This window comes from Paroedura picta, chromosome 11 (assembly GCF_049243985.1).
Source record: "Paroedura picta isolate Pp20150507F chromosome 11, Ppicta_v3.0, whole genome shotgun sequence".
NCBI classification, from domain to species: domain Eukaryota; kingdom Metazoa; phylum Chordata; class Lepidosauria; order Squamata; family Gekkonidae; genus Paroedura; species Paroedura picta.
In genome coordinates this window covers 34,478,511-34,503,501 of record NC_135379.1, presented here as the reverse complement: position 1 = coordinate 34,503,501, position 24,991 = coordinate 34,478,511, and the positions used below count along the sequence as shown (strand labels likewise).

At 39.9% G+C, this 24,991-nt stretch overlaps 1 protein-coding gene across 2 annotated transcripts in view; it reads right to left on the bottom strand.

The window, feature by feature from the left end:
* LOC143820374 (ubiquitin-conjugating enzyme E2 E2) overlaps nt 1-24,991 on the bottom strand; it is a 117,020-nt gene that overhangs the window by 5,267 nt on the left and 86,762 nt on the right. For both annotated transcript variants that reach the window (XM_077303074.1, XM_077303073.1), the window contains 2 exons: nt 9,775-9,907; nt 5,093-5,240 (listed from right to left, as the gene is read on the bottom strand). In XM_077303074.1, the coding sequence (XP_077159189.1) occupies nt 5,093-5,240; nt 9,775-9,907 (281 nt within the window). The remainder of the gene's footprint in view (nt 1-5,092; nt 5,241-9,774; nt 9,908-24,991) is intronic.

Here is a 24,991-nt window from a genome sequence, read left to right as displayed (position 1 = left end):
AATGCTGTTTATCTAGACTTCCAGAAAGCTTTTGATAAAGTTTCTCATTGAAAGCTCATAAGTAAACTCATAAGTCATGGGATAAGAGAACAAATACTCTTAAGGATTAAAAACAGGTTAATTAATAGGAAACAGAGAGTATGTATAAATGGGCAGTTTTCACAGCAAAAGGTGGTAAGCAGTGGGGTACCATAGGGCTCAGTAACAGTCTGGTGCTTTTTAACTTGGTCATTAATGGAAGTAAGCCATGAAGTGGTTAAATTTGCACACTATGTTGTTCAGGGTGATGAGAATCAGGGACAACTGTGAAGTGCTTTGGAGGGATCTCTTAAGGCTGAGCAAGTGAATGTCATTGTGGTAAATGATGTTTAACACAGACAAGTCCAAAGTAATGACATTATGTGATAAGAAAATTGATGAGATTAGTCATCCTAGGTAACCTATTGTCCTAAATTATGCATCTTCCTGGGGTGTGGAGGAGGTCAGTCTCTCTTTCTCATAAGTTCTAAATTATATGACCAGACTTGTCCTTCAAACTGGCGACCATGATGGTGTTCTGGTTGGGATAGACACTGCATTTTACACTTATGAACTGACTGTTATTTTTGGAGTGATTTTGGCCAAGCAGTGAATAGCAAATTTTAACGTGATATTAAAGGAAGGATGTTTCTGGGTGTTTATCAATAAATTGCCCCTCAGTGAGAAGAGGGGTTTGCTTGGTAACAGTTAAGGCTTTTTAGCTTGGAAAAATGACATATGAGAAGTTTAGAGGTTTACAAAATTATTCATGGGACAGAGAAGGTAGAGAAAGTATTTTTCTCCTTTTCTCACAAATAGGAACTTGTGGGCAATAACATTAATGAGCAGTAGGCTTACAGCAGATTAAAGGAAGTACTTCTTTATCCAAAGAGTAATGAACATGTGGAATGCACTGCTGCAGGAAATGATGGCATCTCCTATAAGCTTAAACAGCTCCAAGAAGGAATTAGATGAACATCTGGAGCAGAGGTTCACGAGTGACTATTAGCAACAAGGTAGAGATGGAACTCTATTTCTAGGGCAGTGATACTGTGTATCCCTGGTGCTTCAGAGGCTATAGGGCAACAGTAGGAGGGCTTCTAGAATTCTGGCTCTGCTGGTGGACCTCTTGTTGCGATCTGGGTTTTGCCCATGTGATGCAGAGTGTTGGAGTAGATGGATCATTGTCCTGATCCAACAGGACTTATCTTATTTTCTTAACATACATACAACCGAGGGACCAGTTTAATCTTGCCTGAATTTAATTTTTACAGTTTCCATTTGAAGCATAATACTGAAATACCAATATTACAGTACACATGCTAACAGTCCTAGAATGTGCAGCATTTGGTCAGGAGATGCTGGTATATTTGGACTGACACATCGAGAAAAGTGTTTTTAATGTTGCACTTAGCATGTAGAGTGCTGTCATAGGGAAGTTACATCTGATTTTCCTTATGGAGCTGTAATCCATCCCTAAAATATTCCTTGTGCTTTAGCATTATGCTGTGTGGTGACTGTACATATCTGGTGTTTGCAAGATATTATCTTATTTAACTGAAATTCATATTTTTTTTTATAAAGAGGAACCTACCCCTCACATTTTAATATATTCAGCAAACAAAATATTTAGGTTTAAATCATGAGAAAAAGAAAAAGAGAAGTCCAGAAGAAAAAAAAGAAAAGAAAAAGGAACACAAGGTCAGGACACACACACACACAGTTAGATTCAAGTGGGTAGCATGTTGATCTGAAGGAGCACAACAAAAATAGAGTCCAATGGCACCCTTGGTCTTAAAGGTGCTATTGGACTCTATTTTTGTTACACATATATGGTGAATATAAACTGAAGTAAATTCATAATTGTCTGGCATAAAACAATAATTGTGTCCTATTTATATAGACTGAGACCAAAAACATATACATTTCAAAAATAAAAAGAGTATCACGTATGAGAGAAATAGCACAAATGCTATATAACAGGAGAAGTTGAAATCCTGGTCATAATTAAACTCAGAATATTTCGTATAACTCTAAACAAGATTGCAGAAAAGTGCTTGTTCTCATGGTGTTATTTTGAATTTTTTAAAAGAAAAGACTGTGGGGCTAATGCCATCATGTTATTCTTTCTTATTCCTGTTTATTGCCACTTTGGCTGCCTACTTTATCCCTCCCCCCTTTCCTGATACCATAATTCACACATGTACAGAATCCTTCCCCATAAAATGGCAATAAATTCATGCCGCTGCTGAAAAAAATCTGACACCTCTTAATGCAGCTTGCTGCTTGAGAGTGCTAAACAAAAACACACAAGCAACTGAACGGAAGAGCCTCCGACAGTTTACAAGTCAAATATCACACCAGTTGTTGAAAGGGGACAGACGAGTGCCTGCCTTGAGTGATCCAAAACAAAAGGGTGCTGATGTAAAACCAAAGAGGAAAGAGCTTCTTCTCAACGTCTTTTGTAGATTACCATGTGAGTGACAGAAGCTTCGGGAGCAAATACCTCTTTTCATTTCCTTGGCCTGCTTGAAAAGAATAGCAGTGCTTGCCAATGAAGCTGCAGCTGTGCATTAGCACAGTTTAATCACTGTGTATGGCCGGGGGTTAATTAGCTGCCATTCTCATTCCTATTTGTTGTTCTAATGAAGATTTCCATATATCTAAGACTGCTGGGTAACCAATACTTGAGTTTCCCTTCAAGGGTGGAGGGAATCTGTATATTTCGAATGTGTATTATCATGATTGTTTGGTAAAGATGGTGTTGTCTTTCAGTTCGACTTGATCCACTTCTGCCCATTAGATGAAAGTACAAGGTAGCTTATCAACTTGGGGTCTCCGCTAGGCTTTTGCCTTTAGAGCAGGCAGGGGCAAACTAAGTTGAAGGCAAGATGGAGTGTACTGAAAACTGCTTCCAGCTGATTGAGAACAGAAGCATGTGCATTTCTCCAAGATGTGCCTGGGGTATTCTCAAAGCAATTCCCTCATTGAACAGAAAAGGTAGTCAATTTGCTTCACCATGTTCAAAATCAGATTACAAAGCGTGACTAATCTGGCAATTTGTTAAAATTACACCAGAACTATGCTGGAATTGAAAGGAATGGGTCTAACGCCAGGAGATAAATTTTAAAGAAAAATTTTTAAAATAAAATTTGTTCATCATGATTACTCACACACTTCTTAAAAAAACCCTACGTTTAACTATCTCGGATTCCAAAAAGAAGCATCTCAAATGTACAATTTCATAAACAATGAAATGATCCATGTAAAGAAAAAATGCTGAAGAAAGCATTTTACATAAACTTCTTGATGCCATGTATTCAGACCAGCCAAGGTCACACCACTAATAGAAAATTTATTCAATCTCCAGGTACTTAATCTTTCAATCATATGCAGTCATACTGAAATCAATGAGCTGCTGACATGAAAATGCAGATTGAAAGAGTTATTAAGCTAGCAGAAAGCATGAGGAGTCCAGGCTAGATGAGTTGGCAAGAAATACTCTCATATCAAAAAGGAAACTGAATTGGCAGTGATATGCAAGACAGAACCATCAACAATTGTCTCTATCTTGCATGCTATTGCTAATAAAAATCTGTTAATGCCTTTAGCAGATCTCAATATTGATTGTAAAACAAACACATTTGAACTGGATAAGGCTGCCACCTTTTGCAATGAAAAGAGCAAAGATCTTTTTCTTTTGCCTTGCATAATATGTAAGATAGGTATAACATGTGACAGTTATGCAGGTGAATATTTTCCTAGATAGATTGTGAGAATCACCTGATTAATTCCTGCATGCCACACTGCAATTAAAGGATAGGTTCCTTCGCTTTGAACTTATATTATCGGAATCTCAAAGTACTTTTGTCTGCCACTTACAAATCCCATCCGGAGATTTAAAACTGTTTTATTATCAGTCAGCTATGCTGCCAATAGCAAGTTATCAACAACTGACTAAATAATTCAATGTTAGCGAAAATATAAAGTGCAAAAAGCTGTAAACCATACAGTTTAACAAAGCACGTAGAGTTACCCTGAAATGGTTGTCTATCTTAACCATAAGCTGGCTCTAATATTTGTGAAAAAAGCCAGCCTAGGCGGAGTGCTGTCCGGGACATTTCTGGGTGTCTGGCCTGCGTTTCTGCCTGCCCGGGCTGCATTGGGCCAGCCCCTGAAGCGCCCACCTCCAGAAGCTGGCTGCGAAGCACTTGCGCAGCCTCGCTGCCAGACACTTCCTGGCCGCCAAGGAGGACACTCATGTGGCTTCGTTCCTTCGTCGCTGCTCGACCCAGCTGCCACCGACCATGAGGCCCTGACCGCCAGTGCACCTGTTGCCCCACCCAACAGCGAGCCTGCCGCCTCCGATGGCACATGCTGCCCCAAACGCCTCCAGCAATGCCCCACCGCCGCCAAAGCTGCGCCCTGTTCGATTGCCGTGCAGCCCGTCGCCCCACACGCCAGCGAGCCCTGAATGCCTCCAGCAACGTCCCAACGCCGCCAGCACTGCACCCCACTTGACCGCCGCACAGCCTGTCGCCCCACCTGCCAGCAAGCCTGCCGCCTCTGATGCCATGCGTTTCCCTGAACGCCTCCAGCAATATCCCAGCACCACTAGTGCTGTGCCCCACTCGATCACTGCACAGCCAATCATCCCACCCGCTGGCGAGCTGCCACCTCCAATGGTGTATGCTGCCCCAGATGCCTCCAGCGACGTTCCTTTGCTGCCAGCACTGCGTCCTGCTTTACTGCTGCACTGCCCGTTGCCCCACCTGCCAGTGAGCCTGCTGCCTCCAACGGTGCACGCTGCCCCAAACACCTCCAGTGATGTCCCATTGCTGCCAGCGCTGCGCCCCGCTTGACCACTACACAGCCACCGACTCAGGTACCTTGGCCGCCACCTGCCCCCTTTAACTGCACACGCCGCTACCGCCTGTTACATTCCTAGATGCAACGGGCTTGACTACTAGTATGATACTAAATTTTATTTAAAACTGCAGCAACAAAGAAGACCAAATCACTGACTCAGATACAACTATACACATAAATACAAATATGAAACAAATAATATTACCAGGGTTGCAGTCTGTAAGAAGGGAACAGATGGAAAGAAGGACTTTAGAGATGGTTAATGCTGGACTCCAGTTGTCTTTTAAAATGTCCAAGCAAATCACTCCTTGGCTGTTAATATTACAGTGATAAATTCTTGTGCGAAACGTGACCTAAGGGAAAAAAGTGATTGGGCATAAACCACATATAATTTCACTTAAAACATATATTCACTTAATGGTATAGAATCCTACTGTAGATGACATATATTAACAAAAGGAAAGCAAGAAAAGTTTTGAACCTATAATCATCTTAATAAACTGTGATAAAGTAATACAATATTTTACTCTAGCAAATGTACATATCCAAGATGTCACGAGTGTTATCATGTTGCATCTCACATTGTACACTAAAGACCTAAAATTTCTGACTGGCGCACAATCCTAGACATTTTCAATATAAAATCAAGAAACAAGTTTCAGACAGAGGATATTTCATTTTTCTTGTTCATTTTGAGGATAATTCACTGGGGTCTCATCCCCTGATAAAGGGCAACATGGTGGCCAACAACGTGTTTTCTGGCATCTGCTTGCTTCTTGGAGATAAAATCCAAAAGCTTTGTTGGCAAGCACTGCTATTCTTTTCAAGCATGGAACAGAAAGATGCAGGGAGTTTTGGGTTGCTGCCTATGAACAGATAGTTTGGCTGAGTTCTAAGGTCAACCCAAGCAGACACATCACAGACCTGCAACCTCACAGATTTTATGACTCTGAATGTTGAGCATTTTTGCTTTAACTATTTCATTAAAAATGGAAACCAAAGAAAACAGCATCTCTCCCCCAAAGTAAAGATTCAACCCCAGCTTTCCTCTCCCTCATTGGTGGAGAAGGTCCTTCAGAAGAGTCAAGATGCGTCAAATTTGTTTGCAGGGAATGTCTGTTTGGCCTCCAGCTCAACAAACATTGCCTCCCCTAGAAATAGGATAGCTAATCTTGATTTTTTTTTTCTGGGAGAAATTCACATTGAATAAAATGGACATCTGAGCACACCTGCTTAGGACAGCTCTTTTGATGTAATGGTCTGTCATGCACATCACATTTACAGTTGTTTTACTCACAAGAGGTCATTTTGAAAACTTGCCAGATTTTGAAAGTGTGAAAATAATCTTTAAAATGATGTCAGATATATGTAGGACAAACATGGTCTGAGGAATATTTCAGTTTTTATGGAACTGTCTTGCAGCAGATGACGTAAGTGTGGTGCTGTAGTTAGAAGTCTGGACTGTGATCCCTGCCGTGATGTCTGCAGGATGACTTAAAAGTCAGCCACTCTTTCTCACACACATGCACCTCACAAGTTTGTTCTGAGGATAAAAAGTGGAAGGGGGGACCATGTATACAGCCTCCCCCTCGGAAGGCAAGAATGAAAATGTGTTAGATTGAGGCAGAATGGACAGTAAACTGTTGTTACAGGGGACTGACTCAACCCCCCCAAGAAAATTTGCATTTTCTCCAGTATTAGTTTATGAGGGTTTATGTCAAAGCATATAATTTCTAATTAAATAGGTGTTGTTAGGGCTTTAATTTTTGTTGGAGATGTTATTATTCTGTAAATATTTTTTCCTTAATTCTCTGTCTGGAAAGGCCTCACTTTAGAGGTAAAGAAAAGCACTCGTGCCTGTGCTCAGAAATATGTTGTTACCAGGGGCCAAACCTGTTGCATTTAGGAATACAATCGGCACTAGATTGGGGGTGGGGTGGGATAACTCTGTGGATGGCCCCCCTTCCCCCAGGACCTGGAAAGGCTGCAGGCAGCTGTTAGGGAACTCACCAGCAGGGGAGGCTCTCATGCTGCAGGATCTGCAGCCTCTAAGCCTCAGAGGGAAGTGTAAAGAGGAGGGATGATTGGGAGGAGGACGGAAGGTAATTGGCTGGCCGCTGAACAGACAGGAAAGCCGGTTGGAGAAGGAAGCACACAGAGGTGGGACCAGTCACCCTGAGTGGGTGTTAACTTAACCCATGAGACATACTCCAAGGCCTTACCAGAAATATATTATGTGAAATAGATTTCTACTTAAACCTTGTGTGACATGAATGTAATGTAATGTTGTGTTAGCCAGTTATTAGTATGTTCAGTGTTTTCCAGCTGTAAAATGATATAAGTGCAATGTAGTGAATGTGTGTGTGTGTCTGTGTATACATATGTGCATTTTAGGTATCTGATTGGCTCATTCCTTTTGGAACCTGAAGCCATATGCTTGTATGAATTTGAGTCTGTATACCAGTTCATTCTTATGTGTTGGCTGACTCCACCTGCAGTCCTGTCACTAATGTATACTTTCCACATACAGCCAGCTGGGTGACCTTGGGCTCACCACGGCACTGATAAAGCTGTTCTGTCTGAGCAGTGATATCAGGGCTCTGTCAGCCTCATCCACCTAACAGGGTGTCTGTTGTGGGGAGAAGAAAGGGAAGGCGACTGTAAGCCACTCTGAGACTCCTTTGAGTAGAGAAAAGCGGCATAAAAATCAACTCTTCTTCTTCTAAATCAGTGGTCCCCAGCCTTTTTATCACTGGGACCGGTCAACATTTGACAGTTTTACTGAGGCCTGGGGGAGGGTAGTCTTTTGCCGATGGACGTCGCCGCCGCCTGAGCCCCTGCTCCACTTGCTTTCCCACTGGCACCCCTGACTTCCTACCGCCCGCTGGGGAGCGCTGCCAGCAGCATCTGCACAGTGCCACGCCGAGGGGGAGCCCCAGCCATGGTGGCTGCTGGAGAGCACCAAAGGTGAGTCAGCGGCAGAGTGGCAGGGCAGCCGCCAAGGCAGCAGTCAGGGAGGAAGACGAGAAAGAGCTGCGGCCCAATAGCGACTGATTCACGGACCGGTACTGATCCCCGGACCGGGGGTTGGGGACCGCTGTTCTAAATTACACAATAGCACCAAATTACGTCTAATGGTGATCCAATCAAGGACAAGTATGCAGTTCAGCTTCTTAAATGCACAACTCAGCTTCATAAAGTTTTCCACCACCAATGTATGTTTTTAATATACAAGAATAAGGTTTAAACAGTAGCTTCTCAATATAAAACTGACTTCGGCAATTTTCTGGAGACACATGGTCACCTCACAATATTTTCTCTCAATATTTTCTCGGTGGCTTTAATGGGAATTAGTTGCTGGAAAGTATATAACACCAAAATACTTTTCAGGCTTATGCTCATGATTGGGTTATTTATAACTATGAGCGATGGTGATTGGCGTAAAAGTCACAGATTAAGACAGAGATGGCAGTATATAGAGCTAGCAAATGTGAGTTAATTCTGGTATTAGTTCCCTATACATTTTATTTTTCCATGGATAATCATTTCTGCATATTACCTGTTTTTATCCCATAGCAATTTATATGTCCAAATATTTTAGCATAATAGAGTGAGCAAATAAAACAGATCATCTGGTGTAGGAGTACCTTATTGTAGCGATCCCCAACCTGTGGGCCACAGACCAAAGTGGTCCTTCGACTAATTGGAGGTGGGCCCTGAAGGACGCCTTCTCCCCCCCCCCCCCCGGCCCTTTACTTCACCCCCCCCGGCCCTTTACAACACACTTCGGGTGTCATTGTCTCCCATCACTCCCAGATGGGACAGAGAAACAAGCTCAGGGTTCCCATTGATTTGTCATTGTCATGAGTTAAAATTTCCATGAAAATAAAATATTCCTTATGTTCATTGTTGTGGCGTGTCTGTATCTTATTTTGAAGGGATGTTTAAACATTACCATAGCGATCAGAGAGCGTTAGGGCAAGTGGTTGAGAGTAGAGGAGTAAACTACCCCCCCCCCACTGGGCCTCAGTAAAAGGCGCTGAGTGGTCCCCGGCGTTGAGTGGTCCCCGGTGATAAAAAGGTTGGGGACCACTGCCTTATTGCCTTTTATTTCTTTTGCAAGTATATTACTCAATTAAAAAACCATACTTGCCAAGAATGTCTGTGAAATAAATATTATTTTACATGTAATTATAGTGCTTGTAAAACAAAATACAAATTTCCATCTTAGAGTTACTTCATGTCTATTATGGAATACAAATTACTGTGATCTGGATTTCATTTCTAGCTAATTTAAATTTTAGACACCTTTTAAGGAAAATGTTTAGAAATAAGAGATTCAACCCCTCAGTTTCCAATTCTTGAAGACCAAATTAATTCAATATGATTTGAAATATGTTAAAAGAAACTGCCTTGTTAGGATATTTCTAAGACATGATGAGATGGCATGTAACAGTTTTTATAAGTATTCTGAGAAAATATTACTCAGACTATAGGTTGCCGGTTCAAGAGCTGAAATGGTATCCATCTTGCTGAATGGGTTATGGTTCAGAAATACTTCAAATTTGTTCACAATATACAATGAGACTAATACAGAATGTCTTCCTCTCCCAAACAGTGAAGTAAAATGTGCAAGACCATCTTAAAAGCTTTTCATTATGAGATCTGAAATTTATTCATTCAGGCTAGTAAGGCTGCATTGGCTCCTTAATATTAGCAGTTAATCAAAATGCTCATAATTACTACTGTATTCTGGTTTGATATTACAAGTAGCCATGAAGCCTTGTAAATACCGAGCATAAATATTTTGCACCTTTTCTTTTCTATATAACATGTGCATACAAGGCCTCAGTACAAAAGTGTCTGAAGAGATTATTTTCCCCTTACCTTAGGTGGTTTAAAAGGGTAGTCTGGCGAGAATGTAATGTCAAGGAAAAAAACTCCTCCTTCATATACAGAGCCTGGAGGCCCCAATATAGTTGATCTCCATTCATAAATGTTGTCTCCTTTTGGTCCAGCACTATAATATAAACACAAAATGTGGCATATTGAATAACAGCAGAAAAAATGAGCAGGGCCTCAATCTATGACTCTGAAAACGCATCAGAACTGAAAATCTTGAAATCCTATTCTTGAATTGCTTTCCACTTCAGTACAGATCCAATGTCATTTGACTCAAACTAGATATTTAACATTAGCTGTTAGACATTCTGCATTAATTTGCCTTGTCACTCACCTTATCACTAGGTGGCATTGTAATAACATTGTTTTGCACAAAATGTCAAAAACCTTTGCATCATCACAAATAGCCTTCTTTCTGGACATCCACCTCACTGAATTATACTGAAGACTGCTTTATTTCACACAATTATTACAATAAATAAATAAAGACAAACTGCCAATTAAGTTACAAAATATATGTGTGAAGTAAAGCATATTAACATAGGCAGATGATCCACAGTCCACATACAGCTAGTGTGCTCCTTGTGGAACTCTTATGACCTCAATTTACATGTTTTAAGTTTCTGACATTCACAGCATAATCCTAAGGGGGAACAAAAGTGCTCTGGGACTCAATGAGATACGTCAGCGTAAGCCAGTTATGATGGTGCAGCCCCCAGCAATGCTCTGTTGCTCTTGGGTTCTGGCACTGAACCACAGCGGCTGCCTGTTGGCATAACTGAAGAGTAGGCTACTGTGCTAGCATAGTTGTGGGTACTACTGGGGACATGGCCAGAGGTAGCTGCCTCCCTGAGCCATTTCAGTTTCTGAACACCTGCTAGAGGTGGGAAGCTATGTCAACAAAAAACCTGGTGTGGTTCATAGGTTCCAATTGACCTGAAAACTCAAATCATCCCCTGCTGCTGCAGTTTTGCTAACTAGGCTCAGAGGAGATCAGAATGTTAAGTACAGGCTCGGCTAATCACATCCCTTCTCAGGGCAGCCAAGATTCCACGTCAGCACCCAATTATGCTCTCCCTACCCTACAAAAACTATATCCAGGAGCTCTTTCGAGGACCCCTGTGCTCCTGACAACAAGCGGAATTCCTGTAGTTCACCCCTCTTTGCCCCATGCCTGAGATGGATACCAGCATTTACCCATTTGCCACATGGTGCCTGATGGAATCTGGTGAACCTGCCCATCATAGTGCCAACCACCTTCACTGACCACTGTGGTGGGGTTGCTATGGACACTACCCTGGTTACGATCAGAAAACACTGTAGACCCACTGACTTTGTGTGCTGGCTACTGTATGATTTATGTCTAAAGGGAATAGACTAGCACCACCATACTTCAGGTGTGACACAGGATTGCCCTGCCCGTATCACAGATCTGGTTATAACAAAAAATGCTGAAAATATACATAGAAAAGTAACAAATTCATTATCTCCCCATCATCATCTTTGATCAAATGCCAAGATTTTTCAAGTTTTCATATTTAAGAACAATAATTTAAGAAACAGCATCATTTGATGTCAGCTTCATTAATAACGGCAATATGCAAATGACTGCAGCATTAATACTGCTACTTGATAATAAAAATAAATGACCCAAGAGTAATATAAAGGTTGTATTGACTTATACACCATTCTCTAGTGCTATCAGAAACACTATATATAAGCACTGGCGTTTAATACAGTTTTTTATCAGGCAGTTAAGAGTTTCCTACATTTGGTTCATGTAGAACTAAATCTCTAAGGGGTATTATTATTAATTCTGTTTGTTTAAAATATCTTAAAAGTACAGATGGAACAACTGGAACAATTGGAAATTAAGAGGATAAGGATCCATATTATGCTAAATCATCCTTTATGATAAAATGTACAAATTTAACAAATTGCAACTCTAAAAATATTGTGCATTTACTATTATGCTCATGTAGAAACAAGCTCTAACAATGAGGAATAGACTTACTGAACATAAATTGAAAAAATCAGGAATGAAGTGTTAGATGCCTGCAATGCATTACAAAGAAAAGAACCATTTCCCAGAAGATATGAGATTTTTTATTATTTACTAATATACAAAATAATTCATATATACAAATGTTCAGAATTATTTGTTGAAAATTGGATGTGTCTTGGATACATAAACTGGGAACTCTATGACTAATGGGTTTAAATAACTTTGGATTTAGCTTGTTACATCTGATTGAAAATGATTAAGGACATATGGATTGAGTTTTGTTTTATTTGGAAGTAAAATAAAAATAAATAACAATATATTAAAAGTCATTGCAGGATTCTCTTGGAGTCTACATCTTACCCCTTGAAATATATGCTTGTACGTTTGCTACCCAAGAGCCTTCATGCTATATCACACAAGGAGCCAGCTTGGTGTAGTGGTTAAGAGCGGTGGCTTCTAATCTGGAGAGCCAGGTTTGATTCCCCACTGTTCCACATGCAGTCAGCTTGGTGATCTTGAACTAGTCACAGTCCTGTTAAAGCTGTTCTCAGCCCATCTACCTCACTGGGTGCCTGTTGAGGGGAGTGGAAGGCAAGGCAATTGTAAGCCGCTTTGAGACTTCTTTAGGTAGTGAAAAGGATATAAAAACCAACTCTTCTACCATGGAAAAGAATACAGGCTGTACCTTAATGTTTATATTATTGAAGTGTAAGTTGTCTGAGTTTTTATGCTTTGCTATGATATGTATATTTATTATGTACCAACAAGTGTGTTTTGGAATTTCTGTTAAAATTAGAAACATGTGCCTGATGAAGAGTTGAAATGGCTATCCTTATCCATTGTTCCTCTTAATATTTGTGAAACAGACTGGGGGGTGGAACATGTCCAGGGTGTCTGAGCTGGAATAGGGCCAGTCAGGGAGGGGCCAGCAAAGTTGGTCGCACCCTCAGTGGCCCTGCCCCTGCAGCTCCTGCCCTCCATTCCTGAACCCTAGCCACTTTGCTCTCAGACACGCCTCGCTGCCAGAGCCAGCAGCAGTTCAGGGGAGAGGGCCCTGGGCGAAGGGTCATGGTGGAGGGGGGCGAGCCCTCTAGGCTGCTAAAGACCTCCCTCCCAGGGCTGCTAATGAGCTCTGTCCCGTCCTGCTCATAGACTTCCTCCTGGGGCTGCTGACGACCTCCATCTCATCCTGCCCTACTAACGAGTGTAGTGCCTAACGAGCTCCGTGTGTCCCGCCCTGCTGATGAGCTCTTCTGAGGCTGCTGACCTCCCTCCCTCCCTTCCCACCCTGCTAACAAGCTCTGTGCCATCCCACCCTGCTGATGAGCTCCATCCCACCCTGTCCTAACAAGCCTACCCTGCTAATGAGCTCCGTGTCGTCCTGCCCTGCTAACAAGCTCTGACCTTGCTGACGAGCTGGCCAGCCCCCATGTGTGCCACTTGACCTGACTGCGAGCTGCTCCAGAGTCCAAGCAGCCCAAAGACTCCTTAAGCAGCATGGGCAGGGGGCCAGGGGGGCCTTTCAAAGCCCGTTCTTAGGAACGGGATTTGAAGCTAGTTTTTCTATCATTCTACTGGACATACATAAAATCTTTGCTCCCACAAATAACAAAAATGTCAATGGAAGGAACCTGGTTAGACTTACTCTTAAGGATAATATAACGAGCAGGGTACTCCAAAATTAATGGCATTGGATTGATAATCTACAGATTTGTTGTTGTTGTTAAGTTCAAAGTTGTGTCCAACCCATCGTGACCCCAAGGACAATGATCCTCCAGGCCTTCCCCGGAATCCTCTCCTGGCCTCTACCATTCTCCCGAGTCCATTTAATTTCACACCAACTGCTTCAGTGACTCCATCCATCCCCTTCTTCTTTTGCCCTCAATCACTTCCAGCATTGGGCTCTTCTCCAGGGAGTCCTTCCTTCTCATGAGGTGGCCAAAGTATTTGAGTTTCAAATCTACAGATAGCATTGCATTAATTAAGGGCCCAACACATGACATTTGAATGTGGAATTATGGACTGAAGCCTGGTCAATTCATTTAAAATTGATGAGTACCTGAGAATTTCATCGCTGTTCTTTTGCTGTTTTATTTTGCTGTAATTGTTATTGAATGTTCCATGGAATTATGTTATGTTATTATGCTATAATACTAGTGCTTAGCACACCAGGTTGATTTATTCTTCAATAATTTATAGAGGCTTATTATCATTCCTTAGAAGTAACAAATAGAAAGATATTCCATAATAACTTGAATTAAGAGTATGAGTGAAACATTTTTCAAAGCGTCTTTTTTGTTCAAAAGTTACCTACATCTAAAACATGAAAAAAATAGAAATATTGAAGGTAGTACATGAATTAAAGGTGATTTTAACTCAGGGAGTTAGATGCAATAATGCCCCAAGTAAGCTAAGGAAGACATTCTTATGTTTGACTTTAAAATATGCCTCCAGATACATAGTCCATAAAATAAATTAACAATATAAAATATCTGCTTATCCTAGTTGTGATGGTGATTCTGTGCTAAGAATAATTGACCACCACTCTTTTCTCAGAAGATTTTTTCTCCGTTTTGGAAAAACAGTAAATGACACAACATATGTTCATGAATTTTCTTATGAAATATTATTTGCTGCAGTTGCTGTAGTACTTAATCAGGGTGTGAAAACTAACTCTATCTAGAACAGATGAAGGTTTTTGGCTTTGTTCCATGACTTGCAACGTTCCCGTCTAAAACTATCACCCTGTTGTATTCAATCCTTAACTATTCATTTTGTTCACTGAAACACAATCTAGTCTACTTTTACCTGTATCTACTAAGGAATTCTGCAATAAAATTTCTGAGTACATAACCTGTTGATGACTCTTTAAAGTGGTGTATCAGTTCACTAGTCATGGCATCTACATTCATTTTCTACAGATCATGAACTTGCTTTATAAAGCAGTATGCTCAACCTATCAAATTTTGAAATCTTTACAAAGAATTTTTTAAAGCCATGGTGCTTTCAAATATTTGACAGCCACGGTAATGCCTCTTATCTGCATCTCACAACGTTGATATCAGGTGACTAGCTGGCAAATGAATTTAATTTACCCAGTTCTCGGTTTGCATTAACCTTTGAATAATAAAGCACAGCTGAGACTGTTGAAAGAAACAAACCAGATAATTAATAATTAAAAACACCTTTACTGTCTATAGAAGTACCAATCCTAAACTGTTGAGGGAGGTTTAATTTGTTACTGAGCTCAGCATTAAGGTAGCTAATTGTACTCTTCATCAGCATGAAGAAATCACTAGGCCAAAGCCTTGTCACGTAAAAAAGCAAAGTCCTCAAAGCATGATAATGAATTCATCAATGTAAAATAAGAAGTGAAACAGTGCTTCAAAATTCAGTTGATTTTTAATTTCAAAACACAAGTTCTTGAAAATCCATCTGTGCATTTGACAGGAAGATCTTCACATTAAACTAAATTGCATGTTGAAAAAAAAATTAAGACCATCATGCTGACACTCTTGCCATTGCAGCAGATTCCAGTGACCACAAAGAGGTCTGCTGTATATTTATCTCTTTTGGTCACTGCAACACTGATAGCTCCAAAGGCACATTACAGTTTACACATACAGCTGCACCTCTAGTGCAGATGTCTGTAGGGGCACTATGTACATTCCCCCAAACACCGCCAGAAGATTCAGCTGGATTATGTATTTAAACACATTTATACCTCAATCTGAGAATGACAAAGTAACCCACAGATGAATCTAGATGGTTCTCTCACTAATACATGAATGTGAAAACTCATCATTAGCAATCACAGTTTTATGTTCACAAGACTCTGGGAGACAGGATGATTCTCTCCCCAACTATATCCCACTTCCCTCATACCTTGGCTGGTCTCCGTCTGCTCCCACCTCTATCCATGTCTTCCCCATCATCCTCTCAATTTTCCCCACCCTCATCTCCTTGGTGAACTGCCTATCCAGTCTTTCCTCATCCTGGCAGCTTGTCCTTATAGCTCTCTTCCCCCATTACCAACTCCCACTCCTCACTCACAGCTCAATGTTTAATCAGTTTTCCATCTCACTCATCTTTTGGTATCGTGTGCTATTCTGGAGGGTTTCCCTCCCCATGTGCAGGTATTTTTTTTGTGTGTTTTTTCTTTATGGGGTATTGGTCTTCTTTTTTAACTTTTGAATTTTTCGGCAAGCATGGGGTTTTCAGGAACTTGTACCTTAGGTCTGGGGGATCTCATTACAGCAGATTATTCTTGATCCACGCTGATAGGTCAGGCACCCAAATGTATTAGAAGTGCATTATATTATTTTGAATTATAATTATAATAGCACTTACATAGCACCTTTCAAGTGTTTCAAATCAATATACCTAATTTTCAACACGGCCCAATCTGTGCATACTGAAATTTATTTATTTATTTGGCTTATATCCCGCCCTTCACTGTGTAGTCTCAGAAATCCAGAAATTGGGGCTATGGAGAGAAAAAACATGAAAGAAGCCCCAGGTTTACAGAAAAATCTTTAATCTTAAAAACAAACATTAAATGCTTAAAACCCCTCAAAGTGATGGAAACAGTGACTGTAGCTTTAAAGAAATCAAAGTTCGTCTTAAACATACACTAGTGACACTAGCTATTACAACTACATTGTAGCTGCATTTTGATAACATTGCACCAAATAATACAACCCAAAGTTTATTTTGCAACACACCAGAATTTGGTCACTTTGATATGGTAGGCAATTGTACTCAAAAGACAGGACTGGTTAAAAAAATTATCAAACTTTTTGCATATTTTGAAACTTTTAAAGAACAATACAAAATATGTGGAAACCATCCAAAAAGCAGACAGTAGTCACTGCATTAACACATCTCTTTGCATATTAATATTGGCTTATTTTTTTTATAATCATAGAGCCATTTATATACATATAATCCCCAAGAGAGTGATGAGAGATCAGGATTCTCCTGAGAAAATTCCCATATGTGCAAGCCCTTTACAAGAAAATTATTCTATCTGGTTTATACTGCAGAAGGATTTAATTGCTCTCTTCGTTACATGGACATCTGCCGAATATGCGGAAACCCAACCATTTTATACTTTATGTGATGTGATTTATACTGCCATTGCACTGATTGTACTGGCAAACACACAACAGACCTCAGAAGAAGCAAAACTGAAACATTATATTTAAAGAGACTGATTCTGACAGAAACCAATATTGAGGGCCTTTTCGCACAGGGATCTTTGTTGCAAATTGTTTGCGGAATGAAAAATCGCCATTTAAAATAGTGGAATTCGTCGTTATGCATACCTGCCTTTGTAGTGGAATCAGTTGCGTTTTTTAGCGTTTCCCACAGGCTTCCGGTCTCGGCAGAAATCGCTAGAAAGGAAGCGCTATTGGCAAGCTCGTCCCGCCCCTGGCCGTCAAGCAGCCAATGGGCAGCCGTTAGCATGCTCCCAAACAGCCCCTTTCCCTTTAAGAAAGGTTTTTAAAAAAAAAAACGACCCATAGCAACGAATCTAGGTAGATTCGTTGCTACGGAGAGACCCATCCAGCTGCCTAATGTGAGCTGTCGTTTGATTGTATGATCGTTTGCACGCTGCCTCGAGTGATAAAAAAAAAATCCCCCCCCCTCTCACGGGCCCGATTTTCGGCTGAATTTATTTGTAAAAAATAAAGGGACTTTATTTCAGCAAACGGGCTTTTCAGTGGTTTGTGCTTAGTGACTAAAGGTGAAGGACTGAAGCCAGGGAAGCCTCTAAACAGAAAGAGGCTCGCCGGTGCGTTTATCCCCGCTCGCTCGGAGAAGAAAAAATGGCGATCGCTTCGCCGGAAGTTTGGAGGAGAGAGCCAGGGGGAGGGACTTTGAAGAACCAGCAACAATGGTAACGCACAGGTCTTTAGCGCTACTGTTGCAGATTGGTTGCAGGAGTGTATCGCTATCCGGAGGGTGAATCCACTTTTCTGGATTCCCCTGAAAGCGCCACAACGAAGCGCTTTTTGCTGATTGGTTTCAGGATTGTTGCAGATTGTCTACGACGTCGTGGGTTATGGCAAATTAGTAGCGTTTCCAAATAGCAACCATTGTGCTACTTTGAAGCCATGCGAAATGGCCCTGAGAAAGGGCAATATAATCCTTCTAAGAATCAACTATCCCAAGTTTTATATATGTTGCTGATGTCAATCTCAATAAAATTAATTTCAACAGCAACCTAATACTGCCTTTGGTAGATCCTGCTGCAAATGGTTCAGCAATAAAGATAAGTTTATATTATACTGATTATTTTGGATATACCTCTCCAGTATATATGTATGTGCATGTGTGCACGTGCATGTATGAAATTCATATAGAAATGAGGGGATGTAGTCTGCTCTCAGCAACAAATTGCCAAATAATAAGCTTCTTCTTCTGTAAGTCATAAAACTGATGCTAACCTCTCATCACAACTAAGGAGGATATTATGTTCAACACAGTGATTGTTTTTTTGAAATCCAAGGCACATGCATGTTCAACATAGAGATATTTTAATATGGAGGCTACATACAAGTAAAAAGAGTTCTCACAGAAACAGATGGGACTGATTTCTGAATTGATGTGCAAGAACAGAATTTTAGACAGGTCAACCATATATTACCAACAACACATCCATAATGCAGTCCTTCTGAGGACAATCAGTGGGAACCCTAAACAGGGTTACTCTTCTAAGCCCTTAGATTTCAGGGGACTTAGAGGGGTGTAACTCTGTTTAGAACTACATTGTAAAATAGCAGAATAAAGCAGAAAATGTTGCTACACTGATGAGACATTCATGGTGTGCAGTCTATAGTGAAAGAGACAACTTAATTCTTTATGTTGGTGTGGGCAGAAAAAGGGAGTGTAGCGAGCACATGAAAGTGATAGTTCACTTCCAGTTTCTGGCTGATAAAATTTTGTTTGCATCTTTGACTGTGTTAGTCCAAACTACATTCCTATATTCACACTAAGCACATCACTTGTGGAAATTTTCTTCTGTACAGCAACATGGCAGGAAATGACATTCTGTAGTACCATCCCCTTATTAGAAAATCTTAGTTTCGGTAATCCTGTTGACTGGTGATAAGCTTTGTTAAGTGGGGTTTGGTAAGAAGGCATAGCTCTTATTCTATCATAACGAGCTTATGAGGCTCAGTAATGGCCTTAAGGTTGTTAAAAAACCTTAAGGCTATGAAAAAGCAGGGCTGAATGTATTCTGCACTAAAAAGAAGCAAATGAATCCCTCTGCCACGAGAATTCTGAGCCAAAGTGACCCATACTTTATACCTAAAGAGTGATTTTGTTGCCTGTATAAAAATTACACCTTCTATGACAAATATGTGTTTAGACAGATGAATTCATGTTTATTAGAATTACTAAAAAGATTATCCAAAAATGATGTAAATCAAATTATATTATAAATATGACTGTTAGATCAAGCACAAATAGTTTCATTTGCTAAAAGCAGCTTATTCAGGACAATGTACGATTAATACCTAAGCTTTAACCGTGTAAAAGCTTGCCTACAATAATTAGAGTGAAAAACCATATGATTGATTACAAGACTTGTCAACCAAAATGGGTGAGTTTCATAGATGTTAACATATATTAGGGGAATGGAATCAAATTGCTGCAGACTTTTATCTTAAACAGATAAATAATTCTGTATAATTCAAATGTATCCACCAGAATATCAAATCTCTTTCATATGAGTAGGAGAACAGTAATGCAGTCAAAATATCAACAGCATAATGTATCAATAACAGACAAGTATGCAAAAAGAGCATCTCTAGTTAAGTGTCTATTTCCACCCAGCACACCTGGAAACACAGTCTGCCACATTCTTGTAGTCTTGGTTTTATAAGAATTACTGCAGATGCTGTTCTTCTTTAGAGATTAAGACAATTAGATTCAGAATGGTAGCTGGATCCCATGTTTAGATAGCAGATTGGTTTGTGCTAGTGATTGAGAAAATGTTATATTGGGATAAACCAGTAGAAGTAGTATAATACTGAATCATGATGCTTCTAAAAAAGTATTTAGAAGAGATAGGCAGCAATAGTTTTGGCTTTTGTTTGGCTTTCCCAGTAACATTTAGCCAGATTTACTCAAGGAATCTGGCCTGCATAACTAGAAAGCCCTATCTGCTCTCACCTTGTGGTATAGTACAATGAGAATGGTGTGTATATTGATTTATACAGGTATGCAGTTTAGGGGACCTTGTCCAAGTCAACATTGACCTCTATATTTCTGAAATAAAATGATGCTGCATGGAATTTCAAATCTGCTGCTCAGAGACTATGTTATTTGGTTACGTGAGTCTTCCTGTTGACTGAGAATTTACTTAATGCATCAAAGTGGGCTCTGTCCCACAAAATTTGATGCTTCAGTAAATAAAAGAGTAATAAGGCTAGTTTTTTATTTTGCTGCAACAGCCTCAAGTGGCTATCTGATCAGAATCTGCTGGAGTAGCAAACCTTCAGGTCTATAATTGATGAGGGATAGCTGTACACGCAATCCTATTTCATGGTTGAACTATACATGGAGAAGGGAAACGAAGGATCTTTCTAATGAGGACACTGATGTCCCGCTATTTCAAGTTCTAAAAGTGGATACTTGTTACTGAACATATATGATTAGAAAGTTAAATAAACTTGGAATTCAGTCTAAGCAAGTTATGTGCAGATCAGAACACAGGTAATAGTGCCTTTGCTGAATATATTTCTTTGATTTGGAACACAAACATGGTCAACAGAAGATTTTTAATCCATGGTTTGGATGTAGTAAATCTTGTTAACATTACTCATGGGTGGTTAAAATCAATATTGGAGAAATCCTCCCTCCCCTAAGCCAAAAGGCAGGGGTAGTCAAACTGTGGCCCTCCAGATGTCTATGGACTACAATTCCCATGAGCCCCTGCCAGCATTTGCAAATGCTGGCAGGGGCTCATGGGAATTGTAGTCCATGGACATCTGGAGGGCCGCAGTTTGACTATCCCTGCCAAAAGGGATAAAGTCACTTGTTCTGTTGGCATGAGAGGATTCTGCTTTACTGTTAGAATCTTGCAGTTTTGAAACATTCTCTAATGAGTGTCAGATTAAGGATTTCTTTGAAATACAAGCTGCTGTTCTTTTTAGACTATTCTTTTCTGCCCCAAGTATCTCTATTCTCTTGTTAGCTTCAGAAATGTATCAATCAATGGCCTGCAAAAATACACCTCCCCCATTAAAAAATTAGAAAATTTTATGAAGTACTAGCAAATTACTGTTAATATAATTTTGAAAATAACTTGTCTGATGGAAGAAGACAGAAATGCATGAAGACAGAAATGCAGATCCTGGTGGCCATGTGAAGTTGCCTTAATTCTCATCTTTCTAGATAATTTTTAACTATCAGCTGGTCTCCAGAATTTCAGGCACAGAAAGGTTTCTCAACAGCTGCTAGATGAATTCTTTTAAATGACAGACATTGAATTGGGTGGGGCCTTTGGCACACAAAGCATGTACTTTCTCATGAAGTTATATCTCTCTGGAAATCAGAGAGGTGGCAAATTAGACCACTGTCTGGCCTCTAACACAGGGAGATCCTGAATATTCAGGGCTGCTCTATATATGGAAAACAAAATTATGTCAGTTGTTTAAGAAATGCATCAAATGGCCTGACAAAGATTGCATTCAGTCATTGCTTTCCAGGATCCCTTGGATGATGAGAGCAATTAGAAAGAAAGACAGATAGAAATAATAATTCAACAGACATAAAACTTGAGTACCTGGCATGAACTGTGCCCATGTTTGCCCCTTTCCTTGCACAGCATGACAAGCCTGTAGACAGAACACTTCAATTCAAGTCCAACTATTCAAACCATACAAATGCAGGTACTTACACTAACTGAGATTTGCCTCTATCCCAGGAAATGGGATTCTCAAGCAGGATTCAGATAAAAATAACAGATATTGAGAAATAACATTCAGTTAGTGAAGACTTCTGCCTTCATTCAGACTTTCAACTTCGATCTCAGTGTGCAATCCTAGCAGCATCACTAACGAAGGCAGCTGCACCTTTTCTATCTGCTTCGTGTTCATAAAGGGGCTGGAAACACTACAGCCTGCACCTTAGTCAGATGTAGGGAAGGAGAGGGAGAGGATACCAACATTCATGGCAACAGAAGAAAGAATTCTGTGAAATCTGAATGAAAACTCACTATATTATGACTTTTAGTGGATAACTGATTTGCACGATACTTTTCCTTTTAAAAGCTGGAGGAACTGAGAGAAAATGGATGACAAGCATCCCTTAGTAATTGGACATATACACAGAACACCTGGCTCACAAGCAATGTTAGCTGTACGGCAGAGGGGATATAGCTCATACACCAAGTGAAGCCATTTGCTGGCCAGGCAGGTATAAACTGGGTCTATGTCTCTTGTGTGAGGAAAAAGAACCAGAGTAACTGAATCGTGTTGTGGTGTGCATGGTGCAGCATAGTTTACCACAGCATTTATGAGACCACTGAGAAAGTATTACTTTACTATAGTGCTAAGTATTATAGTGCTAGGAGAAAGATCAGGAAAATACGTTAAAAGCAAGCCTACTTCAAGAAGCATGAACATGCCTGAAGTATCCTCAGCTGAGAATCATTGGCTGTAGCGTTCTACCTGATTCTCTACCATGGCTCACAAGTGAAGATCTGAAACACTGTTAAAGCTTTAAAGTTTTATTTTAACAAAAATCAGAGGATGAATATTTCAAGCAAAGTGCAAAAAACAATGTTTTTATACCTTCGAAAAAGAGTCTTGGGCTGTGTGTAAGACAGCTTCCCTTTGTTATTACCAGTAGAATAATGGATAATATAAAAGATTATACCTTAGGGTATATTCCAGCAGTATATAAAATGGCTGAACTCCTCTTTCTGTTCAGGGAAAGAACATAATGATAGATGCATCCCATTTTTTTAAGGGTAGAAAAGACCCAGATGATTTAAATTACAAAGCCCTACTATTCTGTTAAACATAGTCTTGAATGTTTTGCCAAAAAGTCTGAATCTTTAGACATTTATTCCCTTGAGTCAAACAGCTCCTATTTGTTTTCATTTTTTTTAAAGAGTATATGAAGCTTGAACACTATATGTGTTGCTGGAATGGATGTCTCTCTGCTTCAGCATCTCAGGATGTCTTAGAGAAGCTAAACTTCATATGACAATGTATTTGGATACATATGCTTAGAACAAACCATACAGAAGTATTACATTCTTAAATGACTTTTTAAAAACTGCTAATGCTGAAATAGGAATCTTTATGGTATCCACTTGATGGAGATCTATAATAACTGCCTCTTGTCCTTCTCAGCAAGAGATTACAACTGGTAATGGCCTTGTGAGTGGCTACATACCTTACAATCTCATACAAATAGGTGCTTACTTCTGAGTTTGACAGTGGTAATAATCTGAAGGGAATTGTTTACAAGTTGCCTTTGTGCATGCCATCTACAAAAACATATGGAACCTTTAAACTCTGGGAAGCTGTGATCCCAGCAGAGCCCAGAACTAACTGCACATCTGGCTGGCCACTGAAGGGACTGTAGTATCCACAGTCAACCTACTTTTCATCTCTTACAATTCTGTGTGCTTCTTTGCATTTATTTAAGAATTCACAATGTTCATTTGGTGTGGGGGAGCAATGACACATCTGGATATGGATAACAGAGTAAGAAAGGCATGTTGTTTTATGGGTTACACAAACAACTAGAAAAACCTAGGATTAAGTGGGAAAGTAGGATTCCTTGGATGGGAGTTGTAAAGAGTTTTCAGTTAAAGCCTAGCTCTGATAGATCTAACACACTCTTCATTGTTAAATACATTAAACACATTTTAATTATATTTAAGGCTTTATTTACCAAATCACGTATATTACAGATTAATCTGTGATTATTCAGAACTATCTGGCTATTTTCCATTTTAAAATTGGAACAGCATAAGCCCAGTGTAGGGCTTTGCCTAGTCTTGTAAACATCCCAATGAAACTTCCTTGCAAAAACTTAAGCCTATACCCACAGTTTTTGTGCTTTTATTTATTTATTGTATTTGCATTCTATTCTACGTTTTGGTCTCTTAATCCGTATTTAGTTGCACTATAAATTTTATCTCAGCGTATTTCCTTCTCCTATCTAATAAATGGAGAGTGAAATAACAATAAATGACATGGAATGTTTTTTTGTATCTATCAAAGAGGACTTTGAATCATGAAAGCTTATACACTCTGGAATTTTTTGTTGACCTCCACTTGAGTTTTGTTATAGAATATTTTATTTTAATCTTACCTCTTCTAGCTCTTCACAATCACTCTCTGCTCTTACAGCCAAATCTTTTCACATTCACAAATCTCATTTAAGAAGTACTAAATGTTTCCCTTACTGCCTAATTAGCTATTTAAGATAGCATCTTCTGTTCATCAGAAAGAGAAATATTCATGGCTTCTCACTGATGAATTTGGTGACTATACAAGATTCCAATATCTCAATCCACACTGTTGGGAATAATGGACAGCGTCAGGAAATCAGCTGAAGTATCACTGGCATAATACAGAAATGTACAACTGCAACATGTGCAATACCTTTTTGAAAAGATGTCAATAATAACCCTTGTTGTTGCATTATCACAAACTCTAAATTTATCCAACAGGCTGAAATAGTGTTTACTTATAGAAAGGCCCAAATCGGGGAAGAGAAAAAATATGAAAAATGCTAAAAAGAAATCTAAGATTGTCTTTGTTGTTGTTGTTAGGTACGAAGTCGTGTCCGACCCATCGCGACCCCATGGACAATGATCCTCCAGGCCTTCCTGTCCTCTACCATTCCCCGAAGTCCATTTAGGTTTGTACCTACTGCTTCAGTTACTCCATCCAGCCACCTCATTCTCTGTCGTCCCCTTCTTCTTTTGCCCTCAGTCGCTTTAGGCTCTTCTCCAGGGAGTCCTTCCTTCTCATGAGGTGGCCAAAGTATTTCAGTTTCATCTTCAGGATCTGGCCTTCTAAGGAGCAGTCAGGGCTGATCTCCTCTAGGACTGAACGATTTGTTCGCCTTGCAGTCCAAGGGACTCGCAAGAGTCTTCTCCAACACCAGAGTTCAAAAGCCTCAATTCTTTGACGCTCAGCCTTCCTTATGGTCCAACTT